This window comes from Parus major, chromosome 1A (genome assembly GCF_001522545.3).
Source record: "Parus major isolate Abel chromosome 1A, Parus_major1.1, whole genome shotgun sequence".
NCBI lineage: Eukaryota > Metazoa > Chordata > Aves > Passeriformes > Paridae > Parus > Parus major.
Window position 1 is genome coordinate 34,268,933 of NC_031773.1, and position 11,514 is coordinate 34,280,446.

Here is an 11,514-nt window from a genome sequence, read left to right on the forward strand (position 1 = left end):
AGTTTTAAAACCGAATCTCTTCCAGGATGATGGGGTGGGGGGGTGTTATGATACATGGAAACAACTTTTCAAATATCTTTTTGGTCATTATATATCTGGTAAATTTCTGAACAACTGCAAGTGAATTAAATGCTTCATTTCTGGTAATCTACCAATGCAACTACCAAGAATGCTTGAAACAACTCTCAGGTGAAAAATCTTTTTATTGTCGAAGAAGCCACATGCCCCACTGAGACAAAACCAGAGACTGTCAACTCATAAATCAGGTTGTTTGAAGATCTCCTAACATTGTATGGATGCAAATCTATTTTCAGGACTGAAAATACACAGAGCAACTAAGTAAGACTTCTCAGACTCCTTAACTTGTATCTTTAAGAGGCATACAGAAGACATTTTGGTAGCTTCTAGAATATCTACTGTTTACAGTCAAACATTTTTACTCTCCATTTTCGACTTGGTATTATTATAAATGTGATTCTTCTACAACATGACCTCAAACAGGGAGCCTCAATTCCCTTAGACGCTGTTTTTTCTTACAGCATTAATAGCTCCAAGCACTTGAAGCATCCAGCTGCAGTGGCTGCACTGCTTCCAGGCTGAAAGAATTAATGCTGTAGAAACAGTCTTTTTTTTCTGTAATGTACCAATGTTTTAAGAGACAGACACGAGCTACTCAGGTGCCCTTTGCAAATCTCAATATGAGAGAACAAGAACAGCCTACAAGGATAGCATGATTACCACTACAGTAATTATTACTCCATCAATTTGACACCATGCAAGGTTAAACAAATTATCTTTTGTCTAGGCTTATCTTTTGCCTCAACACAATAGATTAAATACTACATTAAAAAAATACTACAAAGCAGCCAAGCCCTCCAATGACATTCTGAAAGAAGCAAGTCACTAAGGTTGTATACACAACCTTAAACAAACAAACAAAAAACCCACAAGTCTGAAAATGTGAAGAAAACCTTGAAATCTAAAAGAAGCCAAAGGAGTTTCATTGATGGTTAAATTACAGACTGCTCTTTGATCACATTTAAAATGTCCTTAGGAGAAAAATGTTTTACCATTAACTTGCAACTGTACAACTCATACAAAACTGATTTTTCCAAATCCAAAGGGAATGCTTGTCAAGCATGGGATTAAAACACTAAACACTAAAGTATATTGAGCTTTTCTTTCATTGCTACATTTTGATTATTCTAGGGGTGGGGAAAGTGGGGACAAGAACAGGGGGATTCAGATAGGATGGTGACACAAAACCAGGTGGGACAAGACAGAAATAATTCATGAATACTAAATGTAATACCAGAACATCAAGTAAGAGATTTGTTACCCTGCTCCTTGATCTCCTCTTTCCTCCAACTAGCTTCATGAATCGATTGTACTGCTCTTCTTGATTTGAGAGGTCCCTAATTTTTCTTATTTCTTCTTCTCTCTTTCTTCTCTCCTCCTCTTCTTCTTGTTTCCTCTGGTCTTCCTCTTTCTGCCGCCTGTCTAGCTCCTTTTGCTGCTGAATCTTCTTTGATGTCTTTGTCTGTGGCTTCCTCAGAGCTTGCTTGCCTTTCAATAAAAAAGTATGTGATTAATTCCATGCTACCTAATTGGTTCCACCTAATCCTAGTGACTAAAGGCTCATTGCTCACATAACTTTTTTTTTTTTTTGGGCACACACACCATTGACAGCTGTATCAGTAACATTAAACTTATTACCTGTAGTACTAGGTTTTTTTGTTGAATGTGCTTTTGTACTGGCTTTGACTTTCTGTGTGACACTTTTTGTTTTTGTTAATTTTTCCTTGCTTTCCTTCATCACCTGCTGTTCTTTTTGCTGCCATTTTTTACTAGCAGACTGAAGTGCAAGAAGCCTAAGTTGCAATTCAGACATCTCCTCTTCATCATCAAGCAGCTTCTTGAGAAAAAAACAGAAGAAAGGACAAGACTAAGTCAAGAAACATAATTTGACAACTTTAAGGTCTTTTGGAATCTTTCCCCAATATTTTTACTAAAAGAAAGCTCAAAATCCTACTTTACTGGTAAGTGTAATTTATTTAAAACTGACAGCTCCTATGACCAGAATGTTTCTAGACTGTAATTTGGAAAAAGCCATCAGAGTATTATAATGGAATCATACCTCATCTATGGAGGAATATTTTCTTACCTTTTCAGATGCAACATCTGAACTGCTAAGCTTTCGTGCTGATGTTTGTTCTTTGTCTTCTGCACCTTCCAAGAAAAAAAACACCATATTTTTGAACAAGCTGTTTCTCAGGAGACAGAGATACATGAAAATGATACATCAATTTTAATCTATACAACCGTATTTTATCAGTATCACCAATACATAGTATGAAACAACAGCAGTGGCACATGCAAGATCATACGAACAAACATTCATATAGATTTGGTATGCCTGATAAAATCATCATGACTCCATAAGGCTATGGCAAGATTGTCATTTCTTAGTAACTCTGTCTTAAGGTTCACATGTACTTCCTCAAGAAACATAGAAAAACAGATTTGCAGACATGGGGAAGACTTCTTGTCATGTGTTTTATACTACGATCTCATATCAGCTGCTGTCCTGAGCATCTCATGTTTCACTGGCTGCTATTTTGAGTAACTGGTCATTCTTCTGCAGAATTAAATATAAAGGCCCAAAGCCTCAGTAAGAACATACTTGATCCATTTCAGACCAAAGAAAAACAGAAGTTATCCTATGGAAATTAAAAGTATAGCACATTTTTTTCCTGCTAAATATTTAGATGTTAAAATATTACTTTCTTAACACTTTGCAAAACATAGCCAATTCTCATAATGTGTGTATATATGTATATACACACACATATTAACATACCATATTTTACATATGGTATGCATAATGCTGTACATATTGCAGTGTGACATACATTATAGCAAATAATTAGTAATATAATTGGCTGCAAAAAATACTTACACATTTTTATATAACCATACATTTATATGTTTATATGCATCAGACAAAGGAAGGAAACATTTAGGGAAGCTTGGAGTTCTTTTGCTATATTAGTCTTCAAAGAAAGATTCCTTCCCACAATTCAAAATGGTGGAAAATAATTCAGATTTTGTACAGCTTTAACTCTTCCTAGAATTTCATAAAAATTATATTCAGAAAGGCACTGTTCAAAGTACACCAAGACCTTATACATAAACAAAAATGAAACTTAAAATGCTGAAGGTCTTCCTCCTTGCACACGCATGCATTTTTTAAAAATGCACATACAAGAAAAACAAGAGTAGTATCTAATACATATGAACTACAGAAAAAAAATTAAAAAGTTAGTGTAATATGTGAAGTTCACATACATATTACATATCCAGTTCACAGGATGAAAGTAGGAAGACAGATGGAATAGTAGGTTTTTTTTTGATGTAGGCATATGAAGGGACAGTCTATAAAAGCACAAATGCTCTTTCAAACCAAAAGGGGACAACAAAGACACAACAGGCTAATGCACAACACAGGAAGTAAAGTGGGGAATACTGTCCAGCCTGTCAGAGCAGCTGAACCACAGCAAATTAATTTGAGAGAGAGACTGAACCCTTCCTGAGTTTTAAGACAAGTTCTTCAACTTTTACAGGGCTGCAGAAACATCCAGTACACCATGTAAAAATAAATAAAATGGGAAAATCACATTTTCCTGATTTCCCAATACATGCAGTGTGTATTGCAACAGTAAGGAGATTAATAGAGTATATACTCAATACATATGAATCTGCAATAAATCTAATGTTAAAATTCCTATGTTAACTCCAATGTTGAGCCTGCCTTACATTGTCATAAACATCCATTTGTACATAATCTGTCTGCTTTCCGATCATTTATGTATCATAAATTTGATTATCATGCAAAAATTAAATACTACTAATATGCATATTACAGCATCTATTTTTCACTATCATATGAACTTGTATTATCAAATTCAGTGCTTTTACATTTGGAAGGTGGATTTTTGAGACGATTTTGCTTTTTAAATAGATACTTTACTCCTGTCTTCCTATATTCTCTTCCCACGGATTACTAGTTCTTCTTTTATCACCAAAATTTGTTTTCTTCATGTCTGCCAATAAAACCTCTATGACCTCTTAAAGAACACCAAAAAAACTTTGTCATTAATGGGAAACACACTAGAATGAGGTGGTTTGACTACTAATTATCAGTTTTCTCTTTTGTTTTCTTTACAAGAGCTGTCTTGTTCTGAAGTCATACATCTATCATTCTGATTTTCAGTGCTCTAGTCCTACCTTTCTTCATATTCCTGCCAATTACACACCTGCACTCTTATTCAATCCATTAACTAGTTTGTCTCTTCCCACTCAAATTGATAGTTTACACATACTGGCAAATTAGTGAACATCAGATGACAAGAGATAGCCTCAAGCACCACCCTCAACCACAGCAATCACTTAGTGGAACAACGTGAAGCCTTAGAGTAGGAAGCTTAAGTCAGCTGCCTTATTTTGCTGCAGACTTAGAAGTGAGCTCAAATGCTTTTACCACAGGTCAGGTGGACACGATCACTTCTTTTTCCATAACTAGTTAATGCATCCAAGCAATTACCCTCTCTAGTCAGCGGTCCAGGACTATCTTTGACAAGACACTTATTCTACCCTTTGGCTGCATTTCATCTACAAATCTTTCCCATTTGTGGCCTATGATTTCTTGACTATTGGTGAATATAAACAACGATCAAAGTAATTCTCATGAAAGTATCTTACGGTGTTAATAACGCCAAGGTTGTGAGTTTGATCCCTGTATAGGACATTAACTTTTAAGAGTAAGACTTGATGATCCTTGTGGGTGCCTTCCAACTCACAATATTCCATGATTCTGATCTTACACTTAAGAAAACACACAAAGATGAAATGCAGAAAAAGGGGTCTCTAAATGTTCTCTTTTCAGCTAAAAAACCCCACATTTTGCTTCTGCAGAAAAGAACAGGACAAAAGCAGAAATAGAACTTCCAGTGAAAAGTCATTTCTGCTGTGAACAGCGATTAAAACCTTCAAGTCTTGCTCCTCCTCCTCATGCTTTCTGCTAAACAACTGGTCTAAGAAAACACATTATTGAAAATACAAATCCAGAGCAAAAACATGCTTCCAAGCATGTTTATGTAATTTAAGGAATTACAAAACAAAAGACTCAATTACATTAAATCTTTAACTTGTAACTTTTAATATTATAATCATAGTAATATATTCCCCAACACTTAATAAATAATATCAATAATAATTAATTATATATATTAATTATATAATTATATATAATAATAAATAAATAATAGCAAGTAAATAGACCTTTGCAAACTAAAATAATTTTACAGGTATTTCTTTACCTTGGCCAGATTCTGTTACTTCAGATTTCTGTGAGGACTGCTTCATTCCTTCTTTGCTTTTTTTCAATCTGCTCCTCTCAGCTGGAGTAGGCAGTTTTTGTCTAAGAGGTTTCAGTTCAAATGCCTGAAAGCCCATAACCGGATTTTTCTCCTCAGGAGGTACTTCTTTTATAGTGTCCGTTTTAATACTGTCATTTTCTACAGTTTTTTGGTCCTCTGTGTCCACTGTTTTTTCATCATCTTGCTTCTCATTTTCTTCCCTGTTGCTCAAAGCCAGTCTCTCATCTTTATTAATGTGTTCAAGTTCTAGTTGTATCTGCTTATACTTCAAGAGCAGATCCTCAAAACTTTCTTCCACAGAGCTTTCATTTTTAGAAGAGTAGTTCTGCTTTCTAGATGGGGACCTTCCAAAAGTTTTAGCTGAATTACTGGTCAAGAAATTTAAGACAAGAACTTGCATAATCTTAAAACAGTATCAGTATTACCATTGTCAGACCAAATTAAGACAAACATAACTTATGTTCTCATATATTTTACCTCAAGGCTAGTTTGAAAAATATCCTTAAACACAAGCAGCATGCAAAAGCTGTAGCCATTATTATATATTGACAAACATTTTCTCAAACCAACAATTCCAAATACCCTACTTATGACAAGAAGGTCGTGAATTGCTGAGAAGTCTCCATCTCTTACACCATCCTCCAGGAAACAACAGCTATAACGCTGAGATGGTTTTCTATCATGAAAAGTCAGACTTCCAGAGTTTGTAACTCCAGTACTGACTTCCCATCTGACATTCTGAAAAAGATTAAATTCTTCCTCACTCATTTTAGTCCTTCATAAAATGCCACATCTAGCCAACACTAAGTCTGGCCACAGCACAATTACACACTGTAGTAAATGAAGTTCAGCAAATGAGGTAAGGCACAGAAGAATCAATGAACAACTGAAGGGAATAAAAAGAATTAACAAAGACTCAAAACATTCAGAAATGCTCAAGACAACTGGGAACCACTGGTTGCTCAGAAAAGATTGCTTATGAATGTCCAAGGCAAGCAGTGAGAATATTCTTAGGCATCTCTACCCAGAACAAAAGTTGTCACTATTAGAGGTTCAACTCACCTTAACCTGATCCTTGAAAATGATCCTGTAAAATAATCGTGCTCAAGGGGAAATATTTCAGGATACCAAGTCAGGTTTTACTCATTTGACTCACAGTATCAACCCCACTGTGGTAACAGCTGACTCACATACCCAGTTATGCAGAATGCTTTTTCAACCAAATCATCTCTTAAAGCAATAAGCAGAATAAAACCATAAGCTAAAATAGGTGTCCTCTGAATGCAGACATACTTAATCCAGAGGAAAATGTATCTGTCTTCTGCTCAGAACAAGTAATGACTACTTGGATGTTTTACTACGTTAAGTTCTAACATTAGTATGAAGAATCTCGACATGTATCCTGCAAAAGCTACTTCTGTAATGTTCTGAAATGTTTTGCTATACAGTGCTTTCTCAAGTGTCAGCACAAAAAGCAGAAACTAGCAAAGATAAACTATATAAAACCCCAAAAAACAAACAGTCTATAAATATCCCGAAAAAACTAAAAGCTGTACGCAGTATAACACCAAATTATGCAATAAGCATACTTGCAAAATTCCCTTCCAACATATTTCTGCTTCCAAAGAGCCAACTATGTTCATAATTTCGTAAGTCACAGGGAATTCTGAAGCTAATTGACTTACCATCATTTATAAAAGTAAGTCTAACTGCTATTTGCTATGGGAATACATCAATAGGGAGCCTCTAAAGTCATCTGGAGATGGATAACAAGACAGCTTTGAGATGTTTTCCATTCTCAGGATAATACAATTGCTAGAAGCTCCTACAATGGAGTTAACCAGAAATTCTGTGGTTCACATACATAGAAATTTTTTTGAGGGGGGTCTACACACAGAATGCAGACTCCATGAAGTGCTGTGAAAGGCAGGCATTTAAATATTAGTATTTATGTAAATATTAAAACAACTGTGCTTCAACCAACTCAAGAGAAATTCCATTCAAAAACCAAAAAGAAGAAACTGGGAGTCAGAAATGGAAGAAAAATGCACACTGCAAAAAGTTCAGAATTCAACGAAAACAAAGTCCCATTAGATTCAAATTCCACAATTCTCTATGCAAGAATTCCTGGAGAATTACTATATAATGAATTAACATTGCCAAGAATTGAAAGAGAAAAGACTATTAAAAGCTAGCACACCCAAAAAAGTAACAAGAATTCTTTAAGTGTTCCACCATGTCCTTTACTCCACTTACATATATATTCCTGTAAAACTTGGTGCAAAGTTTTTTGATCCTAAATCAAGTAAACAATCTTTGTCTTACCAGACTGACATGGTTTATCCCTGGTCAGCAACTTATTACCCCATACTCCCACTCCTCCCTCCCTTTCATGGTGGGATGGAGAAAGAACCTGGAAAAAGGTAATGTGGGTTGACAAAGTGGGTTGAAAAAAAAAACAGTTAAATAATGTAAATCAAATAAAATAGTAGTAATAACGAAAAGGGAGATAACAAAAAGAGAGAGTGGAATAACGCCCAAGAAAGGAGGGTGATACACAATACAACTGCTCACTACCCTCACTTACCTGGACTGAGATGCCCAGCCCAGCCCCGAGCAGCAATCAATGGCTCTCAGCCAACTCCCCACAGTTTATACACTGGGCATGACATTCTGTGCTATGCAACACCACTTTGGCCAAGTTTGGGTCTCAGTTTTGCACACTGCCAGCTTCTTGTGCACCTCCTCAGCAGCAGAGCATGGGATGCTACAAGTCCATCTTAGTGTAGGCACTTCTCAGCAGCAACTGAAACACCAGTGTGTTAACAACATTATTCTAATACTGAAGCCAAAACACAGCACTGTACCAGCTACTAAGAAGCCAAAACCAGGACTCCAGACACTTAAAACATTTTATTTTCCAAGGGGAATTTCAAATTCGAGGCCACAAGCTTCCTTGTACCAGTTGATATGAAAGCCTCCTCTGAAGTCACATGCCAATGAACTACACCAGTACTCCATTAATGTTAGCAACATGGAGGTACCTTAGTATTTATGAATTCTCTAATATTGACTGTGTTAGGTGGCAAGCATGAGAAAAATTCCAACAGTAATTCATAGAGAGGGAAAATCATGGACCTTCCTTAACTACACGATCCATAAACAACTGAATATTCACTTATTAGAGAGAAAGAGTAATAGAACAATCTCCATCCACCATAGTTCAACAGATGAGTGAATCTTAAGTGCCAGGAATAAAAACATTTTCAACATCTTCATTTTCTATTTTTCGTTTGAAAATGGAATTATTAATTCCTGAATACTCTTTTAATTAAAAGGGAGGAGACTCTGCACAAGTCTCACTAAGAAACATTGCAAGGTCTGTTAAGGACAATCTTTACATTTGCCCTGCAAATTACACCTTACACAGAAAGTAACCACTTTCAGTACTCAGAGCAACACTGCAAAGAGATTTGAAAACTATTTTCAGCATTAGAATTATCTTACTGCGAAACCTTGGGCAAATCCCATCTTCACTTGCTGCCTTCTTAAGATAAAACCCTTGAATGAAGGGCTCCAATGAAGTCTTCAATAATGCTTTAACTTTACCACATGAGACCAAATAAAAGCACCTCTATTGCTAATTTACATATTCCGTCCACATTTAAACAAATAAAAATATTAATTATGTAAATAATAATCTTGTATATGAAACAAGATCCAAGAAATCAACCTGCACAGTCTAGCAAAAACACATCCTTTGACTGTTGATATGAAGGACAACAAAACACTGCAAATTCTGGAGAATAGAATTTAACCACTATCTCTCTTGCTCAGTGTCTTTTTAATCATCTACATTTTCAGTTAGGCAACAATGCAATTACATCCAGCAACCAGGCTGTCCCAAGCTACATCCAGCATCTGTTCTTTACGTTACTTCCTATGGCAAACAAGAAAAATTAGGGAAGCTTTTCCCACCACCTGCACAATTCCTGCTCCTAAAAGGATGAAATATCAGAACTCTAGTAATGAGTGACCTAAATAAATCTTAAGAGCAATCAATGGAGATCATCCTACAAGAAATGGTGTGTATGGCTTTCATCTGAATGCCCATATAAACTACATTTTTTGTGTGCAGATCCACTCCAGCTTAGCTAAAACTGACTAAAGCTAAACCTATGTGTAATAGCCTCTGAAGGGATGAAAGCGAAAATGAAAAAAAGAGTAGCTCCTTCATTGCCCAATACAGTAAAGCTTAGGGTTTTAGCTTCACAATTGTGACGCTAATTATACATATTAAAAATGCCGCACCAAAGACTGACCCCACTTCATAATATTCGCACTTGGAGCTACAAAAGCAGCCGCTCAGAATCCGACCGACAAAAGCTTCCTTTCAGGCTATGCTTTTCCTTTTTCCCTACACACGACAGATCGGCCAAGCCGCAAGCCAGGTCACGGCAGTAATCCGACTTCCCAGCAGCCTCTCCTTAAGCAGGGCCGACTGCCCCGGCCAAGCCCCAGGATTAGCTTGGGAGCCTCCTTCTCGGTTACCGTTGCGTGAATCCTACTGCCAGAGCGGGAGGGAAACGCGTCCCTTCCCAGGGCTTTCGGCCACGTAGCGCGGAACCGCCACACCCAGGCCCACAGCAGCAGCACGGGCCCCCCGCCCCCGCTCACGTCTCAAGGATACATTTTCGAGGAGAGGGCTCCCTCCAGCCCTGGCTGCTACTGAACCCGGTGCCGCCTCCCCCTCCGGGCGGCCTCCCCGGAGGATTGCTAGGCCGGTCGCTGCAGCCTCGGCTCCGGCCCCAGCGCCCACCGCCCCGGTAGGGCCGGCCTCGAAAGCGGAACCGGTCCAGGGCGTTGTGGCTGCGCTCCCAGAAGGAGAGCCGGGGGCCTGCATCGGAGTGTGAGCCCGGCGGCATCCGCGGCGCCGGCGGGTGGGAGCGGAACGAGTCCTTAGGCCGGTAGCCGCCGTGGCCGTGCACGTGTCCCGTGTCGGGCGGGGGCTGGTGCCGCGAGCGCGGGAAGGGCCGCCCGGGGGAGGACATGGAGCCGCTCCCGTGGAGGCCGGGGGGCGGCCGGCGCCTCGAGTACGGCCTGCTACTGCTGCTGCTGCCGCCGCTACCGAGGCCGCCGGCAGGCTCGGAGCCGCCGCCATAGGGCCCAAAGCCGTTGTTGTCATCATCGCTGATCTCGCCATCCTCCAGCTCCCCTTCCTCCTTCGGGGAGAGCCCGCTAGGGTCGGGCGCGGTCGCCGCCTCCGCGGCCGCCATGGGCCCACGACAACGGTCTCGGCGCGCCCTGCACCCTCTCAGCCAGGCCGCGCGGACTCTCGCGAGACCACGCCCCATCCGTCAGGCCCAGGAGGAGACAGAACCTCGATGCGTAAGAAAAGAAGAGGGGCGGGGCAACGCCCCTATTGTGGAGCATCTTGGGTAATGTAGTTCCCCGCTCGGGGAGAGGCCGTGCAAAGCACAGCGTGGGGAAGGCGGCCCCTCAGCCTATCGCGGGGCGGCGGGTGCCAATGGGCGCGCGGCCCTCCATGTTGGTAGAGGAGGCGAGAGAGGAGTTCGCCATCTTATCGAAGGGCACGGTGCTATGTGGGTAGTGAGGAGTCGCATGGCGGTGGGCTGCGCTGCACTGCCCCGCTGTCCGCCGCGGGACGATCAGTGGCAGCTCCCTTTAGCGCCGTCCAGGCTGCGGGGGCTTGGGCCTCCTGGGTGCTCATTGCGGGTGCTGACTACTGTTTTACTGAGTCCTCTGTTGGTGGGGCCCGTGCCCTGCTGCTCTCTCCAAACAGTGCATAGGCTGCTAAAGAAGGGAAAGCAGCGGGTGTTCAGGCATTAACCCCCAGACCCCTCTTGGTAGCTAAACTAAAGTTAAAATCTTTTAGAAGGACGTTTCTGCAAAGCTCTCCAAACCTGTAATTGCCTAGAAGTTCAGATTGGCCCTAATGCCTTCACTGATTCAAGTGACAAGTGAACATCAGTGAACGTAAGACAACTATATAAACACCTTCAATCATTTGTTTTATTTTCATATCTCCAAGTAGCATTCTGTTGTTACCTAGTTG

At 40.0% G+C, this 11,514-nt stretch overlaps 1 protein-coding gene across 5 annotated transcripts in view; it reads right to left on the reverse strand.

Moving 5' to 3' along the window:
* Positions 1-10,770, reverse strand: part of ZFC3H1 (zinc finger C3H1-type containing) — a 41,470-nt gene extending 30,700 nt beyond the window's left edge. For 2 of the 5 annotated variants that reach the window (XM_015627858.2, XM_015627854.2), the window contains exons 1-5: positions 10,129-10,770; positions 5,379-5,798; positions 2,165-2,229; positions 1,717-1,915; positions 1,340-1,566 (exon numbers count right to left, since the gene is read on the reverse strand). In XM_015627858.2, coding sequence (XP_015483344.1) covers positions 1,340-1,566; positions 1,717-1,915; positions 2,165-2,229; positions 5,379-5,798; positions 10,129-10,714 — 1,497 coding nt within the window. In that variant the 5' untranslated portion in view covers positions 10,715-10,770. The remainder of the gene's footprint in view (positions 1-1,339; positions 1,567-1,716; positions 1,916-2,164; positions 2,230-5,378; positions 5,799-10,128) is intronic. The other 3 variants (XM_015627857.2, XM_015627856.2, XM_015627855.3) reach the window with 3 other exon arrangements.
* Between the last annotated feature and the right edge of the window lie 744 nt (positions 10,771-11,514).